Source organism: Pagrus major, chromosome 6 (assembly GCF_040436345.1).
Source record: "Pagrus major chromosome 6, Pma_NU_1.0".
Taxonomy (NCBI): Eukaryota; Metazoa; Chordata; class Actinopteri; order Spariformes; family Sparidae; genus Pagrus; species Pagrus major.
The window spans coordinates 19,729,780-19,748,196 of NC_133220.1; the positions used below are offsets into that span (position 1 = coordinate 19,729,780).

The 18,417-nt window shown below is 41.1% G+C and overlaps 2 protein-coding genes across 4 annotated transcripts; one reads left to right on the forward strand and one right to left on the reverse strand.

Moving 5' to 3' along the window:
- Positions 1–189: 189 nt before the first annotated feature.
- On the reverse strand, positions 190–3,565 carry wdr77 (WD repeat domain 77). Its single transcript, XM_073468566.1, has 10 exons — positions 3,190–3,565; positions 2,767–2,952; positions 2,535–2,676; positions 2,376–2,425; positions 1,980–2,050; positions 1,711–1,768; positions 1,119–1,190; positions 926–1,034; positions 774–842; positions 190–684 (listed from the first exon to the last, which is right to left on the reverse strand). The coding sequence occupies exons 1-10, from the start codon at positions 3,296–3,298 to the stop codon at positions 540–542; spliced, it is 1,011 nt and encodes a 336-aa protein (XP_073324667.1). The 5' UTR covers positions 3,299–3,565; the 3' UTR covers positions 190–539.
- Positions 3,566–5,670: 2,105 nt separating this feature from the next.
- Positions 5,671–18,235, forward strand: LOC140998442 (protein polybromo-1-like). Of its 3 annotated transcripts, none has more exons than XM_073468734.1 (30): positions 5,671–5,750; positions 7,809–7,958; positions 8,089–8,186; positions 8,269–8,416; positions 8,542–8,691; positions 9,417–9,533; positions 9,620–9,688; positions 9,777–9,875; positions 9,961–10,046; positions 10,137–10,222; positions 10,343–10,559; positions 11,208–11,349; positions 11,438–11,532; positions 11,611–11,890; positions 11,989–12,094; positions 12,176–12,815; positions 12,937–13,148; positions 13,258–13,443; positions 13,556–13,713; positions 13,808–14,059; positions 14,132–14,298; positions 14,586–14,743; positions 14,859–15,042; positions 15,280–15,481; positions 15,587–15,788; positions 15,883–16,035; positions 16,554–16,712; positions 17,118–17,167; positions 17,331–17,544; positions 17,826–18,235. In XM_073468734.1, exons 2-30 carry the CDS (start codon positions 7,818–7,820, stop codon positions 17,987–17,989), a joined length of 4,935 nt encoding a protein of 1,644 aa, XP_073324835.1. In that variant the 5' UTR covers positions 5,671–5,750; positions 7,809–7,817; the 3' UTR covers positions 17,990–18,235. The 3 variants fall into 3 exon arrangements, with proteins under 3 accessions (XP_073324835.1, XP_073324836.1, XP_073324837.1); XM_073468735.1 differs by having other exon boundaries at positions 14,153–14,298; XM_073468736.1 differs by lacking the exon at positions 16,554–16,712 and having other exon boundaries at positions 14,153–14,298; positions 15,883–15,951.
- The last annotated feature ends 182 nt before the right edge of the window (positions 18,236–18,417 follow it).

Here is an 18,417-nt window from a genome sequence, read left to right on the forward strand (position 1 = left end):
TAAACACACTTCCCTCTTTTGACCTGACAGTGGGTGAATGGGGTCTGCGTCAGTCATGCAGATTTATCAGTGCAAGACCTTTAGGTTAATTCTGACACAATATGCTGTTCTTCTCATCCCTGCACATTCAAAGTTTCTTCATATAGTGGTGTGACTATCGTATATAAGATTTCAAGAAACACAAAGAAATATGCTCCAAAATGCTCTGGCTATTGCCGCATTAAGTTACCTTTAATGTAAAATGATGCAATACAAATTGGTTGCTTAAAGTGTAGTTACACATGGACGTTCTATACAGTATGAAAGAAGTGAATGGAGAGACCGCGTGGTGGAGTAGTAAAGCACCAGAGCCAGGACCGGGAGAGCTAAAGTCCAAATACTGTACACATATCTGCAATACTACATGACAATGAACACATTAATCCATATTTCCTGACTGACAAGGTAGATTTTACTATCTTAGATACACATGGACGCCCCTCAAAAATAGGGGGGAAAGTAGTTATTTATAAACAGGGCTCCTCCAAGGTATGTTTGGTCTAAGTGGAGTTGGGAGCTCCAGCATCCGGACCCACCGTGTGGTGAAGCACAAGGTGATCCCATCCTACAGTTGTGAGGGTGTTGGAGCCGCCGTGGAGCCAGCACACACCTTTGACAAAGTCCTGGTGTTGCCGATCTCGAAGTCTACAGAAGAACAACACATGATTAGTATTTTTTTTTGTAATTGTACAGAAGACTAACCAGTTGTTTTACTATAAAGCTCAAAAACTCACATTTCTTGCATTTCAGAGTTCAAAACAGCAAGGGAACAATCATCACTTATGGAGGCTAGCATGGAGGCACTGGGGAGGAAGACAAAGGAGTTAGGAATATTACAGAGGAGCAATGTAAGAGCAAATGATAATATGCCAGGTTTTATGTTTACCTATGTGTAGAGAAGGCAAGCCCAGTAACTTTGCGGCTGTGGACGGTCTCCACCCGGGCTGGCTCTGTTCCCAGGAAGTCCTTTATAGTCACTCTGCCCAGCTCATCACCTAAGGCACATTAAGCATGATTAAACACGCAGGGACTGCCAATTTCATTTCACTGTCACTCACTAGTCTGCTGCTGGGCCTTACCAATAGCAATGGTGCTTCTGTGATGGGGGTGCCAAGCTACAGTGGTAGGGGAGCAGCAGAGGTTCCCTACATCTGAGACAAAAACAAAGATATAAATAACGTACATGATTAAAAAACAAAAAAAGATGTCCTGACATTAAAGGTGCACTATGTAGTTTAGGGGAAGAAATTTTCAAAATCAGAAGAGATTGATCGTCGTTTACTGATTTTTTTTTTTTATGCCTGAACAAACTAAATAAACAATCTCTCTTTGTTATGACCTTAAAGTCAGACCTTACACAGTTTTATTCTGTTTTACTTTGTTTATATGTGGTGGACCCGCCACCTTTCTAGCTTCAAACAGTGTTCTGGGGACCTTATTTTCCTCTGAGAACAGCTTGTTTATTCAGTTATGGAAAAAATAAGTATTTCTGAGTTTGTAGAAAACTACATAGTGCCCCTTTAAATTACTTAGGCAGACTATTAGATTCTGGGATCTGTAGTCGCAAGATAAAGACACTAGGTAGCTGGTTAGACACTTGTTAGCGATATTTCTTCTGCAGTGAAAATTTACAAAGTCAGAACCTGTTTTTTTAAGCTTGGACATACTCACCTATTCTAGAAGCGGGTTTGTTGGGCTTCCTCCTGTCCCACATCAGCACCCGGCCATCCTAATGGATGGAGGATCACAACAGGTTGAGTTTGAATAAAGTCTCACAGTAGCTTTCTTGTGTTACGAGTATGACACAGAGGAAAATCTGTTCTTCATTATTAAGCTGCACATTTATGCAGTGTGCAGAAAAAGCAGTTCCATTACTTTATGTATGTTATTTGTTGTGTTTACAACACATCACATACAGTAAGATGTTTATTAGTACTTACTTGCCCACAGGAAACGAAGAGGGACTCGTCTGTAGGACTGCATGCAACAGAGTTGATAGGTTGCGTGTGTGCTTGAGGAACAAAAAAGTTCAGAGATATTCAGTTGAGGTTTTTACAATCTTTATCAATCACCATTTTCATTTTTTAAAATACTACTGACATGCCATATTGTAACTATAAAATGCTTCAAATTTATTTAATTCTCCTTTAAAATGCACATAAGAGGCAACTGGACAATTGGACACATGTTACCTAATTATCTCAATTCAAGTAAGCGCAGTAGTTCATGAGAAAATGATACATTTCCAAAAAAAGGACCATGTCACAATTTCAGCACATCACTTCCCATCTCTATTATCTAGATACTCTGAGTGCAGCTTTGGGATGCTCTCTTACCATTGTAGGTATTGACAGCTGTCTCCTGACCGAGATCCCAGACTTTAACTCTATAATGAAGGAAGGAAAAAATCATGCATTGCAATGAAAAAGGGGTAAAAAATAATAATAATAATGATTAAAAGACCGTGTACACATCAGTATAGAAGAGGGTCTAACCGGCAGTCCATGCTGCCAGTGACGGCACTGCTTGCTCCAGTAACCGGGCTCACTGTGGTGACAATGTGGTCATGGTCATGTTTGGTGAAGCGATTAACCAGCAGGCGCTCATCCTCCGCCAGCTCCCAAAGCTCCAGGGCACCTGCACAGGACCAAGTCAAACAAAATCAGTTTAACACTCAAGTCTCAAGACCAGTGCTTGGTTGGTGACTGCTGTGATTCTGCTCCTTACCTGAGTCTGATGCGACAACGACACCCTTTTCTGATACCCATTTGACATCTGTGACCCCAGCCTCAGTCTGCACACCAGCTTTGCAGAGTTCCTCATTAGGGGCCTTCGCTGGGTCACTGAAGATCCACACAGATCCCTGCCAGCTCCTGCCACTGAGGCTGGAGGCACCAAGCAGCAGAGTGCCATCTGTAAAAGACATGTTAAGAGAGAAAACATTAAAACAATAACCAACTCGCTCATAGTAAAGCTGCGAAATGCAATTTGTCTGAGATGTTAACTTGTCATCAACAGAATGAAGACCCTAGCTGGGGTTCTGAGCATGTGCAGAACTGTTATAAACAATTTATTTGTATACATTTTAGCGGATTGTATGCACCACGTGTTTTCCTAAGTAACCTTCAGCTAGCTCGTCTTGTTACCTACCTGCTCTGTATTGCGCCGCGCACAGATGCCTCTCCATGCATGCAGGGGCATTGGGGGGTATGTTCCACCGGTTTTCCTTGATCATGCTAGTATCCACTGCGCTTTTCATTCAGATGATGAACTCGAGTCTCCCAGTGTGATTTTCCAAACACTTTTAATGCTGTTTCTACGTTAGCTAGCTAGCGTCACTGTTTTACGTACAGAGACACTAGTTTTTCGTCTTTGGTTTATTTGGGAAAGATTATTTATCGTATCCTGAAACAGCAATGATGTCCGTGTTCCGTGAGAGACTGAAATATGTGATGTAGCTTAACTTATCGTTTCAAGAATGAATGGACGAGTGAACGGCAACACATGGAACCGATGGACAAACACTTCCTGCCCCGTTCTTCTTCGTCGATTGGGCCGCTTCTTCTTCTTCTACGTCTTCTTCTGCTTCGAGGCAGTTGGCTTCCTTGGTGGCGCACGAGTGCCATCTCGTGGGCTAAATTATTATTTCATTTCATTTCATTCTATCTTATTTTATTTTATTTTGTCATAAACAATATACACATAATACAGCTGTAGGCTATAATTGTTCTAAAAACAAAAACAAAAACTTGGAACCTAGACGCTTGAAAAAAAAAATACAATTAAATCAAATAACACAAACAATAAATAAAGACATATACACAAACACGCTGTGGAAGTAGTCTGGCTATGCAAGACTATTATAAAAGTTAAAATAACTTATTTACAGAGTGCCCCAAATCATAGCAACAAAGGCTGCTCAGTGTCCTTATTTTATAATTATTGTTTTTTACCAGTAACCCTGTCACCCACCATAATGAAACCATCTCCTGCTTGTCCTCAACATCCATTACACCATTTGAAATATTGATTTCATGCATCATAACACGATGCATGTTGTGTTATGTTTTATTCTTTATTTCAAAATGGCAGACAAGAAACCTGCATGCATAAAATGTCTTTTCCAACAGATCACTCAGTGGGATCACACTGCTCTGTGCACAGCTTTCCATGAATACATCAACAATAGGAACATCAAACCGCATCAACCGTGTTTAAAACATCTGTGCAATTCTCATTTTGATTTTATACATTATCATAGTACTTTATTCTACTTCCTCAAACAAATTAACATTTAATTTCCTTTGCTTGGAATACAACTCATTTTGCCAACAGTTCTCACTGGTTTCACTTCGGACATTTTTCTGATGTCAGATGGCACTACAGTTAATTCTGCTCCTGCCTGTCTATTGTTACGTTGTGACACTTAAACTATGCCATATTTTTTTTCATTTGTTTTCATTGGTACTATTGGTCATTTCTGAAAAATGCAGTTCAACCTGCCAACAACCTGCTATGGGAGTTGCAATCATGAATCCAATGCGTAAAAGAATGAAAGGAAAATTCTCTCATTCTTGGCACTTACGACACTTTAGAGGTAATTCTTTCTTTCAATGTGTGGTTCTGCTTCTTCCATCTTCTGTCTTGGTATGTCACAGATATTTATAATCATCCAGGCTACACAGATTCTTCTTGCTTCTTCCTGATCTTCATATTAGCAGATAGGACACCTTTGTAATATTAACATGTGTCCATGTGGAGGTCCCCAGGTCCCCTTGCTCTGATTTTTTTTTAAAGTATTTATATTTCAGTTCATCTTTCTAAAATAAATAAATATAAATATTCTAGAAATATATATATTTTTTCCATAACTGAATGACCGGACTGTTCTCAGAGGAGAATGAGGTCAAAAAAGTAAAAATCGTGTTGTGCTTTAAGGTCAGTTTGTTAATTCAGTCATGAAAACAAAGAGAGATGGTTTATTTAGTTTGTTTAGGCATAAGAATCAGACAATAAAGATTCAAATTTCCTCCCCTAAACCACTTAGTGCACCTTTAAAGGTGGCTGTTTAACCCTAGAGGGCTCAATATACCCCAACTCCATGCTTATTTTACTGGGGCGAGTTGTGCCATAGGACTACTTTTCTTCAGATTGGTCATTAAATTTGATAACTTGTTTTAATTTCCATTGGCACGCAACAACCTGAGGTATAAATAGTAAACAAAATATTATTTGACATCAATACACTTATATTTTGCAGTGAAATGCTCACATGTAAAGAGTGTCTCATCTCACCCTGCCCTCCCCTGAACTAAAACCACTTCTCAAGTGTTTTTTTCAGCCCAAACGACGAGTGTCAAGTGGACTTTAACTAACAGGAAGTGAGTCTGCGACGTCGGAGATTAGACGTTTTGATTTTTAATTGTGCCATGGGTATGGTTTCTAAACACTAAAGCGCCCCCTAACATGCGACCTACTTATCAAAGAATCCCAACACCGACGGGAGAAAAGGCGAAATAATCTTTACACGTATGCAACACGCACTTGTAACACGTCGAAACGGTACACGCTTTTATTTTGAAGGCGAGAAAACGGAAGCGACGGTTGAAGTGTCGCTAGCTTGGCACTTGTGTCGCTCTGTCTAAAATCGATAAGTGATTGGTTTTCTTGATGGTTAAGAATTTGCGGGTCTAGTAACGTGCCCGCAGAAGGTAAGCACGCAACTATGTGAAGTGGACAGAATTATAAAATGACATGTTTTCCAATCAAGTGTCGTCGATTTTTCTGAGCGGTAGCTTGGTAACGTTGGTCGTTGTCACAGTGATGCCTTTGTCTCGGCTCTAACTAACGTCCGATGATGTTGAAGGCTAACCGTGAACTGTAGCTAACATTAGCCGCGCTGAGGTCTGGACCCGACTGTCCACACGGAGTGACAGGTCCGTGGACGGCTGCTGCGGTCCGTCTGCTAGCTTACTGCAGCTGATGCGAGCACACAGCTACATGGCATTAAGAGGGAGCGGTTAACATTTTTTGGCTAGTCAAACCTCCAGACGTGCCAGCATCATTAATGTCCGTCGCTGGAAATACCATTCCAGGTGATGATAGTCAGCTGGCGTGGATGTCACCTCTCTAATCTGAACATAAGGGACATGAAGCCTGCCAGGAGAGCAGAGGGTCTGTGGGAAACACCCGTGAATTGTTGCCATCAGAGAGGAGAATTTAATTTACCACGCCTGTCCAGTTGTCTGAATTTAATCAGGGTTCAGAGTTCATCTGAGGTGACATGACATTACTCCTCATGGATGACATGTGAGTGTCTCCAATCCCTATGGCCCCGCTCCCAGTAGACATCATGTGAGCATTTATAATGGAGTACTCTGTGAGCTGCAGTAAAGTAAAATATTAAAGGTGCACTATGAAGTTTTGGGAAGAAACTTTTAGGCAAGAGAAAACTCTTAACTGATTGATTTTTACGGCTGAATAAAATGACTGATGATGATAATGACTGTCCTCTGAAGACAACACGATTTCAGACTCTTTTACTGTGTTAAAGTAGCTACCTTTCCAGCTTTAAACGATAGCCCTTTTCACACAGAGTTACAATAAAGCCGCTCCACTGTGTCATTTCATACGGCATGCTGGTTTTGTGCAACCAAAAGAGGCGTGACGGTACGCATCATGACGTTGAGATCTGTGTTTTTTTTTAATGTGGTTCCTCCTCCAGTTTCCACCTGTACTTCTAAAAATGTATTTGCCGACTGTTTATAATCACATGGATGCTGTTATAATGTGTTGTGATTGAGATCCTGACCCACCATGCATCGTGAAAAGTGACAAAGATAGGTTTTTTGCTCTGAATTGCATCATATAATCGCTGTCGGTAAATATTCTAATGTGACTAATGTTTTGGGGACCTTATTTCCCTCGAGGGCGGCTTGTTCATATGCAAATATATCAAATAACTATTTCTGAGTTGGTATTATTACCTCATTAAGATTGTTAATATTTACTTTCTGAGTTTGATTTGTTTTTTCAAAACTACACAGTGCACCTTTAACTTTAACTAAAATATCCAACATTTTTGATGTAAAGTTTTCTACCATCTTGACAAAGATATCGTGTTTCTTCAAAAGAAATAAAAGGAGGGCCCTTCCTCCCCTTTTTAAAGAACATCATGTAAGTGAAGCTGTAAAACATAAAACTTGTCAGTGAAAAGTTCAATCTGTAGACGAACACATGAACGGATCCTAAAGGCCTGTGAAAAACCTGATTGATTAGTCATTGAAAGTTGTTCAGTTGTTCTTCCCAATAGGTCATTTTAAAGCTTAAGCAAACTTTAGATGTTTTTGGTCTGTTCTTCTTCTATGTTTTTGTATTATTGATAAAGACAGGAACTGCATATCATGACTCACAATATTTAAAAAAAAAAAAAAATGCTTGGCTCCTCCTCAGACCTACATATTGCTTTATTGCCAGTCTGTATATACATATTGTCCCCCAGTTTCTGACTTCTGCTCTGTACTTATGCTTTTCCATGAATTTATTATATTATTAGGAACAGTGTTTTGAATGCACTGCTTTTCAGGGAGGATGTAATCTGTATCAAGTTCTGACATGGGTGGCAACACAATCAGCAGGTGTAACTGACTGCTCAGAGCACAGCCAGTGTCCCTCATTGTGATTATTTTATCACTGTATAGTTTGGAAAACTGACTACATAATGTCTCTAGCTTTAATGTAAAGTTTTTCTCCGTGCCTTTTTACCTCAGGGGTTCGTCATGGCCTTGAAAAGGAGACGGGCGACATCCCCCTCTAGCAGTGTGAGTGGAGGAGATTTTGACGATAGCCAGACTTCATCGTTAGTGTCTTCAATTGGGAGAAAGAGGAGAAGGACCTCAAACATTCCAACTGTGGATCCTGTAATTTGTTTTTACAAATTTCAGTTACTTGTTTTTGACGTACTGTCAGAATTAAACTACCTACACAATTTAAGTAGTTGACATGGGAAAGGATGTGGATATTTTTCAGTGTTTAATCTCTGCCTTGCAGATTGCTGTGTGTCATGAACTGTACAACACAATCAGAGATTATAAAGACGACCAGGGCAGGATGTTATGTGAGTTGTTCATCAGAGCGCCCAAACGAAGGTGAGGAAAGAAACGAGCGGTCATTAGATATGTGCATATGATTATATCCCACAGAAAGTGTTCAAGTCCTTGTTTCTTACAGGAATCAACCCGACTATTACCATGTGGTGTCTCAGCCTATTGACATGATGAAGATCCAGCAGAAATTAAAGATGGAGGAGTATGATGACGTTGAACAGCTCACCAGTGACTTTCAGCTGTTATTCAACAACGCAAAAACATACTACAAGGTAAAAAAACAAAAAAAAAAACAACTTACAGTAAGTTCAAAATTGTGTGTGTTGGCAGAAATGATATCTTATGCATGGCTCAGGCTGTGCACCTGCATGAATATGTGCTGCTTGTGTCCGTCTAGCCCGACAGTCCTGAGTACAGAGCAGCCTGTAAACTGTGGGACCTTTACCTGCGAACCAAGAATGAATTTGTTCAGCGTGGGGAATATGATGAGGATGATGAAGATGGGTACGATGCGGGAGACAATCCTGGAGGGTCTACTGAGGATGAGGTGACACTCATAACATTACTGATGACACTGATTTATCATATCATATAACATTCATCTTGAGAGTTATTAAAACAATACAAAGTATGTGGGTTTTTTTCCATTACACTGACTTACCGTACTTTTATGACAGTGCTCATTTTAACAACAACAACTATGTAGCTTTTGCTAAAGCATGATTTTTAATGAGCTCCATTACTTATAATGTTGGTATTATATATCTGTTTTTTTGATTTAAAGGTGATGTTATGCACCTTAGGTGCGTCTTGTAACAAGATGTTTTTGGTTGTAGCAAGGACATTATTAAAAAGTGAAACCACACACATAATAAGGAAACGCAAAAGTAATATGTGGAAAGAATAAGGAGAAAAAAAGGGATAAAATAAAGTAAATTACATTTTATAAAAATGAATAAATAAAAAAATGTATATGCGAAAAGTAAAATATATATTTTAAAATATATATAATACACATACAGATGTATATAAACTTGACAATAAATTAGGATGTGTACAGTTATTATTTTATAATTTGTTGTCTTAATCTCTGCATTTAGTTATTCTTTCATTTATTCCTCTTTATATTGCAACATTTATTTTCTATTTCTTTTTTTCCCCCCACAGATTTTATGGCTCTCCTATGACTGCATAATGTATCGAATACTGTGTATCACTAAGGCTGACACAGTATTTCCTGACCTAAACTGTTTGACCACTTGTGTGTAACAGAGTACACCTTCCTGCTTGAAAGAGGTCCTCGAGCAGCTCCTTGATGCTGTGGTGTCTTACACTGAACCCACTGGCCGTCTGGTCAGCGAGCTGTTCCAGAAGCTTCCCTCTAAAATGGTATGAGCACCTTCAGTGTGGCTTAAGACATTATTATTCAAATGAGTGACTTGGCTTTGATTCGTAGTTTGCCTTTTTTCATTTAGCAATACCCAGATTATTATGCCATCATTAAGGAACCAATCGATCTGAAAATCATCGCTCAAAAGATTCAGGTATGGTATTACATTTTCTCTGTTAAATATTGATTTAATTATTTCCTTTTTTTTTGATAAAATGCTGAATAAATGTATTTGCCATTAGTTGGGCCACTACAGGAGTGTCGGCGCCATGGCTAAAGACATAGATTTGCTGGTCAAGAATGCCAAAACTTACAATGAGCCTGGATCGCAAGTATTTAAGGTGAGTGTGTAACTGAGAATATAATACATGTTGGAGTACATTAGCAGTGTGTGACATACATACTATGAGCTACTTTGTGTTCCAGGATGCAAACACCATCAAAAAGATTTTTTCTCAAAAGAAGTCTGAGATGGAACATGGTGAACCGATCAAGTCCAGCATTCGTATCAGGTAAACTGGAGACAACATTGGGAACAATGTGGAAAAAGTCTCGTTAACATTTAACTCTGTCGCTGTTCTTCTTCTATCCTGCTCTGTCAGGAACAGAAGGTCCGCCCAGGGAGACCGCCTCTCAGCCATAACCATGGCTCTTCAGTATGAAAGTGATGAGGAGGGCATACTCTCTGGTACATCTGCACTTCATTATCTTCATCAAACATACATGCATCTACCGGGCACTGATGAAGTTGCTCTGTTGTTATTGATGAGTGTGTCTTTATTTATTCATCTTCGCCTATTTTTCTCAGGTTCTGTCCATTATGACGAGGGGGAATCTGAGGCGGAGAGTATGACCTCTAACATGGACATGACTAATCCCATCTTCCAGCTGTATGAGGCCGTGCGAGGTGCCAGGAACAGCCAGGGCCAGCTGATCTCTGAGCCTTTCTTGCAGCTGCCCTCCAGGAAGGACTACCCCGACTACTTCCACCAGATCAATCAGCCCATCTGCCTCCATCAGATCAAGTAGGATCAAACTCTGTGTGTTTTCATGTCTGTGTTCACAAAGGCCAGAATCATTTAATACTCAGCAACATTCAAACCTGTCCACATCTTTTCCACCTCCTGCAGTATCGCCACCCGAATCATTCTTTAGTTTAAATCCCTTTTCAAGAGTTCATTAAAAAGCCCAGGAAAGCCTATTAACAAAAATTCTCTTACAAAATAAGATATTCGGTATCGATTCAGGGGTTTAATGTCAGCTTAAGTTAGATATGACTCTTTTGTTTTCATTTAAATTGCAATATAGGTTAAGTTATTAAAATGGTAGTGTCTCAATAAATGCTGTGATTTCAATGTCACAAAACACATCTATCAGAAAAATTTAATATGTTTTCAATAAACACATTACAATTGGTTTTAGCAGTGGAAATAACATAGACATTTGCCGTTATACAATCTTTCTAAACAGAAATATATCAGAATTTATAAACACTATCTGGATGAGAACCCGTTTTGCTTCATTTTCTTCAAATTTTTGTTCATGTTTTATTTTGTTTCACCAACATTCTCTCTTTTTTATTTTCTACCCCTACGGCATCACACACACTCACTGTACAGTACAGTATTTCTGTGCCCTCCTTCCCAAATGTGAGAGCCCGTAATTCCCCACAGGAACAAGATGAAGAACAACGAATATGAGAGTGTCGAGCATGTTGACTCAGATCTGACGCTGATGTTCGAGAATGCCAAACGCTACAATGTTCCTCACTCGTCCATCTACAAGCGTGCACTCAAGCTCCAGCACATTCAGCAGGTCAGTCCCAAAGCGTACCTGATGGAGTTGTGGTATTTTAAAGAGGCAGCATAACCATTTGATATATGTATTATTCGTTTCCGTCTAGATGAAGAGAAAAGAGCTTTTGCAGAGAGACGATGACGATGGAGACAGCATGCTCTCCTCTGCCACGTCTGACACCAGCAGCACAAAACGAAAAAGGTTTGTACTTTGTCACATTTTTCATGCTCAGTTCTTCATTGGTTTGTGCGAGTTTGACTTTTAGAATTTTGTTTTCAGTCACAAGAAAAACACGAAGAAAAACCGAATGAAAGTCCTCCTAGCTTCTGTAACTGAGGCGCGAGAAGCCAGCACTGGGCGGAGGCTGTGCGACCTCTTCATGGTCAAGCCCTCGAAGAAGGACTATCCCGACTACTACAAGGTCATCCTGGAACCGATGGACCTCAGGACCATTGAGCACAACATCCGCTCAGACAAGTACATGACTGAAGACGCAATGGTGGAGGATATGAAGCTGATGTTCCGCAATGCTCGACACTACAATGAAGAAGGCTCCCAGGTAAGATGTGTTCGGTGTTTGTGCCCACATAAAAATGATTATAATTTATTTTTCTCTAAGTCAGTCTCTAGTCTGAAAAACACAAGGTTTTGTTCAAGGTGTACAATGATGCTGACATCTTAGAGAAGATTATGAAAGACAGACGCAAGGATCTTGGGCCAGCCACAGATGATGATGACATGATGTCCCCAAAGTTGAAAATAAGTATGTCTTAGTAAATTAAATGAAATCAGTCAGCGGTAAGATTGGTTGTAATTCACATACATACACTGTGTTTGATCGCAGGAAAGAACAACATTACTCTGAAGAAGTCCAAGTACTTGACACCTTTACAGCAGAAGTTGAATGAGCTTTACGAAGCCGTCAAAAACTTCATCGATAAGCGGGGCCGTCGCCTGAGCACAATCTTCCTGCGGCTGCCGTCTCGCGCCGAGCTGCCCGATTACTACATCGCCATCAAGAAACCTGTGGACATGGAGAAGATCAAGAGCCACATGTTGGCTAATAAGTACCAGGATGTGGACGCGCTGGTGGAGGACTTGGTGCTCATGTTCAACAACGCCTGTACTTACAACGAGCCCGAGTCTCTGATTTACCGCGACGCCCTCGTGCTGCACAGGGTGCTGTTAGAGACCAGGCGTGACCTGGAGGGTGGAGACGACGCCCATGTGCCTGATGTGCCCCGCCTCATCCAGGAACTCATCCGCAGCCTCTTTGTCTCTGTGCTCGGTCACCAAGACGACGAGGGCCGTTGCTACAGTGATTCACTCGCTGAGATCCCCGCCCTGGATCCTGCTAATCCTGAGAAGCCACGACTCAATTTTGAGATCATCAGGACTAATGTGGATCGAGGGAGGTATAAGAGGCTGGATGTATTCCAGGATCACATGTTTGAAGTGCTGGAAAAGGCCAGACGATTGAATAGGTGAGGTACTGTTGACCATCCCATACAAAACCAAATAGATTGTCTAATCAACTTTTAATGCATTGATGTTGTAGGTTTGTTGTATTAAAGAAAGTTTTGTTACACCATATGTTCGTTACAGGACTGATTCAGAGATCTTTGAAGATGCTGTGGAGCTGCAGCAGTTCTTCATCCGGATCAGAGATGAGTTGTGTAAGAACGGAGAGATCTTGATGTCTCCTGCCCTCAGCTATACCTCCAAACACCTGCACAGTGACGTGGAAAAGGAAAAGAAAGAGAAGCTTCCCAAGGAGTTTGAAGAGGACAAAATCAAGAGGGAGGAAGAAAAAAGGGGTATTCTCTTACAAATTATATTAAAGATCGCAGCACATAGGAGTTAAATCATGTATTGTCTCAGCATATACTGTGGCATTGTTTTACTGAGTTAGTTGTGATTTCCCAGAAGCTGAGAAGAGAGAGGACTCCGTTGGAGGATCATGGCAGTCAAACCTGCAACGCACATACAGTCAGGACTGCAGCTTCAAAGACAGCATGTACCACGTGGGGGACTATGTGTACGTGGAGCCGGCAGAGCCAAACCTCCAGCCTCACATCATCTACATCGAACGCCTCTGGCAAGACGACACTGGTTAGTTTCAGTGTCTTTGTTAGTACTTTCAGGTAGTGTTCAAGTTCAGTAACACACACTGTTTATTGAGATCAGTTCTAATTTATTCATCTGTTTCCTCTAATATTTGCAGGTGAGAAGTGGCTGTATGGCTGCTGGTTCTACAGGCCAAATGAAACATTTCATCTGGCCACAAGGAAGTTCTTGGAGAAGGAAGTTTTTAAGAGCGACTATTACAACAAAGCTCCTGTCAGCAAGATTCTGGGCAAATGTGTGGTCATGTTTGTGAAGGTAAATGCTGTCTTTTTCCTATACATTCGTTAAATATAAGTTTGGGCTGTTTGAATGTGTATTGACCAAATACTTTTGGTTTGTTTAATTTAAGGAATACTTCAAACTTCACCCAGAAGGCTTCAGAGCTGAGGATGTCTACGTCTGTGAGTCACGCTACTCCGCCAAGTCCAAGTCCTTCAAGAAGATCAAGTTGTGGGCCATGCCCTTGAGCTCTGTTCGGTTTCTTCCCAGAGAGGTCCCTCTACCTGTCGTCCGTGTGGCGTCCATGTTTGCTCCCAAACAAGAGGAAAAACCACCAGAGACGGCTGAAGAAAGCAAAATGACAGATGTCACTGTAGACAAGGTAAATGTTTTTTTTTTTTGTTGTTTGTTTGTTTTTTTTCTGACGGAGAATACGTGAAGTAACTACTGTCAGGAAAACAATTTGTGTCTGCAGGAGAGAGAGGATGTTCCGATGGATATGACCAATGGGGAGCCGGGTTGTCAGTATTATGAGCAGCTCTGCTACAACAACCACTGGCTGAAAGTGGGAGACTGTGTTTACATCGCCTCACATGGGCTAGTGCGCCACCGAGTGGGCAGGTAGAGTAAAAACATTTGCAGGCTTTTAGGTACATACTCATAATGCATTGTATTTGAATGGTAGTGCCTTCCCACTCACTTTTGTTTAATTTCTTTAAGGATTTTTTTCTTAGAGGCATACATGCTAATTAAACATATGGTACACAGGGAGCTTGGTGCAGTGGCTTTTTAGTGTGTTTACAAAGATACAAAGGTTTTCTGATATTTGCGGTGTATCTAATGCAGCTATATTTCTTATATACATGGATATATATATATTTATATATTTATATATATATAATGAACAGGGTTGAGAAAATGTGGATGCGAGATGGAGCAGGCTACTTCTTTGGTCCGATCTTCATCCATCCAGAGGAAACGGAGCATGAGCCCACTAAGATGTTCTACAAGAAGGAAGTGTTCCTCAGCAACCTGGAGGAGACTTGTCCTATGACCTGCATCATAGGTACCCTGCTTACTGTACAATGGGTTGAGCTTTGTTTACAGTGTATAAGGTTTAATGTATTTAATTGATAAAAATAGCTAAATGCATTTACTGAGTCAGTGTTCTTGCTTCACAGGGAAGTGCATAGTGTCGTCCTTCAAAGACTACCTGTCATGTCGGCCCACTGAAGTGCCTGAAGAGAACGTCCTGCTCTGTGAGAGCCGCTACATTGAGAGTGAGAAGCAGATGAAGAAGTTCAAGGGTCTTAAGCGCTTTTCACTCTCTGGGAAGGTGGTGGAGGATGAAACCTACTATTTTAGGTGAAAAAACTATTACTAAGAGCAGCGGAACAGAAAAGAAAAAAAAACTTTGTTAAAGAGCTACAAAGCACAACAAAGCACAACTCCCAAATGCAGAGACATTTTTTGATTGTCAATACCTATTTTCCAGTTTTATGAAATAACTTACAGTATAGTGGTCAGTTCTTCCTAACTAAAGGATTTATTTGGAAAAGGTGGATAAATTGCACAGTATATTTTTCTGATGGTCTTTTACAGGAAGCTCATTGTGCCCCAGAAGGAGCCGTCCCCTCTCTTGGACAAGAAAATTGAGGAACTGGAGGCCAAGTTTGCTGATATGACAGATGAGGAGCTAGAGGATCTTGGAGATGATGATGGCGAGCTAGGGGACCAGTCTCTACCTATGATGCAGTCTTCCTTGTCTAGTGACATGGATATCATGCCTTACACACCTCCGCAGGTCAGGGTTGGTGTAATTACAAATGTAAATTTTCCCTGCAAACTAACAAGCGATCATTTGGCTTGTACCATTTTTGTGAATGTTTCTCCTGTTTTTGGGTGCCAGTCCACGCCAAAATCCATAAAGGGCCTTTCAAAGAAGGAGGGTGCAAAGCGGAAGATCAACATGAGCGGCTACATCCTGTTCAGCAGCGAGATGCGAGCGGTCATCAAAGCCCAGCACCCAGACTTCTCCTTCGGGGAGCTGAGCCGCCTCGTTGGCACAGAGTGGAGGAACCTGGAGGCCACCAAGAAAGCAGAATACGAAGGTGAGCAAAGTTCTAGCTCTATCCAGAGATTCTTCTTTGAGGAAATGTGAGTCATGTAAAGTTAACACCCTATGCTTGTCTATTTTTGCTTCAGAGCGAGCGGCTAAAGTGGCCGAGCAGCAGGAGCGTGACAGGGCCCATCATCAGACGTCCCCTAGAGCAGGTACCCCAGTAGGGGCACTGATGGGGGTGGTGCCTCCCCCAACCCCAATGGGGATGCTAAATCCCAGCATGACGCCTGTGTCAGGTAACCCCTCATAGATGCAGATGGATCTCCAGTGTTCACTACAAGGCTGGAATAAGAAGCTGAACTGCTAGATGTATTCACATTGTTTAAGTCTTCTAATCACACCCATGTCAGCATGTTTGTGGTGTTGCAGTGTCGTATGTTGTTTCTAGAAATCATTTGAAAAGCCAAAACCTTGATTGTTGTACAGTACTCTTTATTCTTCAACCTTCACATCATGGGAGACACCACTTGCCTTTATTTGAATGCAGAACCTGAAGTGAAAAGTTTGCTGTACACCATTTGAGAATTGGGACTTGAAAATGAGTCAGTGCTTGGCAGTAGTGCATGTGCACATAGTTGTTTTCATCATGCATTTTTCATGTGTGTTGCTTTTATTTCCATGCATATCCATCATAATCTGATCATTATATGAAGGCAGATTAACATACTTCTGCATGCTTGGTTGTGAACTAGCTGATGCATGTCTGACTGATGCATGTTGCTTTCTTGTGTTACTGCTGTTCCTTCCTAACAAGGTGTGATGGGTGCGTATAGGTCAGCAATGATGCCCCCGCGGGGCCATGTTGCAGGCATGGTTAGTATGACTGGCATACCAACACATCACATTGGGGTGCCTGTCTATCCCCAACATCTCCTGCCTGTTATTCCTTGGTTTCCTGGAATGCCTTATTTTGGTAAGAGTGCTGTCATAGCCACCCCACCTGCCACGCAGTTGCTTCCTGTCTGCCAATCTGACTCGCTGGAGGGGCTACCTGTACCAATAGGCTGAGGTCCTTGACTTGATGACTAGTCAGTTGAGAGCACATATCCTGAACTGGGGGTTGGTTATTTGTCCTTCTCAGTATCAGTAGGCTCGGACGTAATGTGTCATTGAGAGAAATTCTGTGTCTCCAATGAGAACAAAAGTAAATTTTATTTAATTGTAATTGGCATTCTTAGGTGTTCTAATGTGATTAAAATAAATTAAAACTCTGGTTAAATTCAGTATTGGACTTTGAATAATGTATTTGAAATACAAACCAATATCAGGTGGCCCACTGTGGTTTTTGACACTGTCTTGATGTTGAATATCCCCACAGGTGTCAGTGGCATGGGAGGTGGACCTGGATCAGGAAACCATGGATCCCAGGTAATCTATACAGCTCTGTAAGAAAGAAATGACCAATCCACATGTAGGATCAGAGTTTAGATACACGTTGCTGCCTTGATGTCTTCAGAGGTGAATATGAGACTCCTGGATATCATAAAGATTTGTATTAAATTAAGTTTACATAACACAATATGTTCATTAGATGGGTTTGATGGGCCCGGGTCAGCAGGCTCCACCTCCGTACCCAGGACAAGGCCAGATAGGACAACCAGCGCTCCAGCAGCCCTCCACCCCGGTGTTTGTGTCCCCACCAGCCAAGTCTCAGCGGCTGCTCCACTCTGAGGCGTACCTCAGATACATCGAGGGCCTTACCGCTGAGTCCTCAACCATTAGCAAATGGGACCACACTCTCTCAGGTCAATCCTGTTTTTCTATTTCCAGTGATGAAGACTGCTGAAAATGATGATCACACTGGCTGACATAGCTTGGAGATATGGGTTTCTGGGTCTTGCTTGTGCAATTTTAAAGAGTAAAACCTGATTTGCAAGACACATGCACTAAAATATTATTTACACACTATTAAAGGCTTTAATAGAATAACAACAATGTCATATTCTCTAATCCTTATAGGTTATTAACAAACAAATGTAGAATGAAAATACCCAGGTGTGTAATTTTTTTATTTGTGCACTTTCAGTTCAAAAACAAGATGTGCGCCTGACAAAAGAGCAGGAGAGCAGACTACCATCCCACTGGCTGAAGAGTAAGGGGGCCCACAAGACAATGGCAGATGCACTTTGGCGAATCCGTGACCTGATGCTGCGCGACACCCTGAACGTCCGTCAGTCGCACAACCTGTAGCATGCCCGTATTTTGAGCCTCTGTTCCCTCTGTACCTGTGAGACAGGGAGAGGATTAAGCTCACTAAAAGTGTTCATTTTGTGTTGTCGTTAAAAGAAACGTGTTTGTAGTCCAAAAAGCTTTCTGTGTTGAAGCTGTTTTTCTGTTTTACATTTCTGATATACTGTTCTAAGTGCATTACTGTTAATGATTGTCATTCTGTGATGATTGCCTTCATGCTTTCACGATTAAAATGTGAAGAGTTCAGTTCGGTGTGATTTATTTACGTAGTTGGACCTTTATCGCATGTCTGTGTTTAAATTTAAGTATCCTCTAAAAGCCATGAGTGATGTAGAAAAGGCATTTCAAATATATTTCTAACATATTCACACAGTGGCGCTTATTAATAACCTATACTTGGACTATTGAATGATTAGTTAATAGTAGCC

Coding starts and splice junctions, on each gene's coding strand:
- LOC140998442 (XM_073468734.1), top strand. CDS start 7,818: ATGGCCTTGAAAAGGAGACGGGCGACATCCCCCTCTAGCAGTGTGAGT. Junction 11,350..11,437: donor AGCTCCAGCACATTCAGCAG/GTCAGTCCCAAA, acceptor GTTTCCGTCTAG/ATGAAGAGAAAAGAGCTTTT. Junction 16,713..17,117: donor TCCTGGAATGCCTTATTTTG/GTAAGAGTGCTG, acceptor ATATCCCCACAG/GTGTCAGTGGCATGGGAGGT.
- wdr77 (XM_073468566.1), bottom strand. CDS start 3,298: ATGAAAAGCGCAGTGGATACTAGCATGATCAAGGAAAACCGGTGGAAC. Junction 2,426..2,534: donor ACTGGCAGCATGGACTGCCG/GTTAGACCCTCT, acceptor CCTTCATTATAG/AGTTAAAGTCTGGGATCTCG. Junction 1,769..1,979: donor TCTTCGTTTCCTGTGGGCAA/GTAAGTACTAAT, acceptor TCCATCCATTAG/GATGGCCGGGTGCTGATGTG.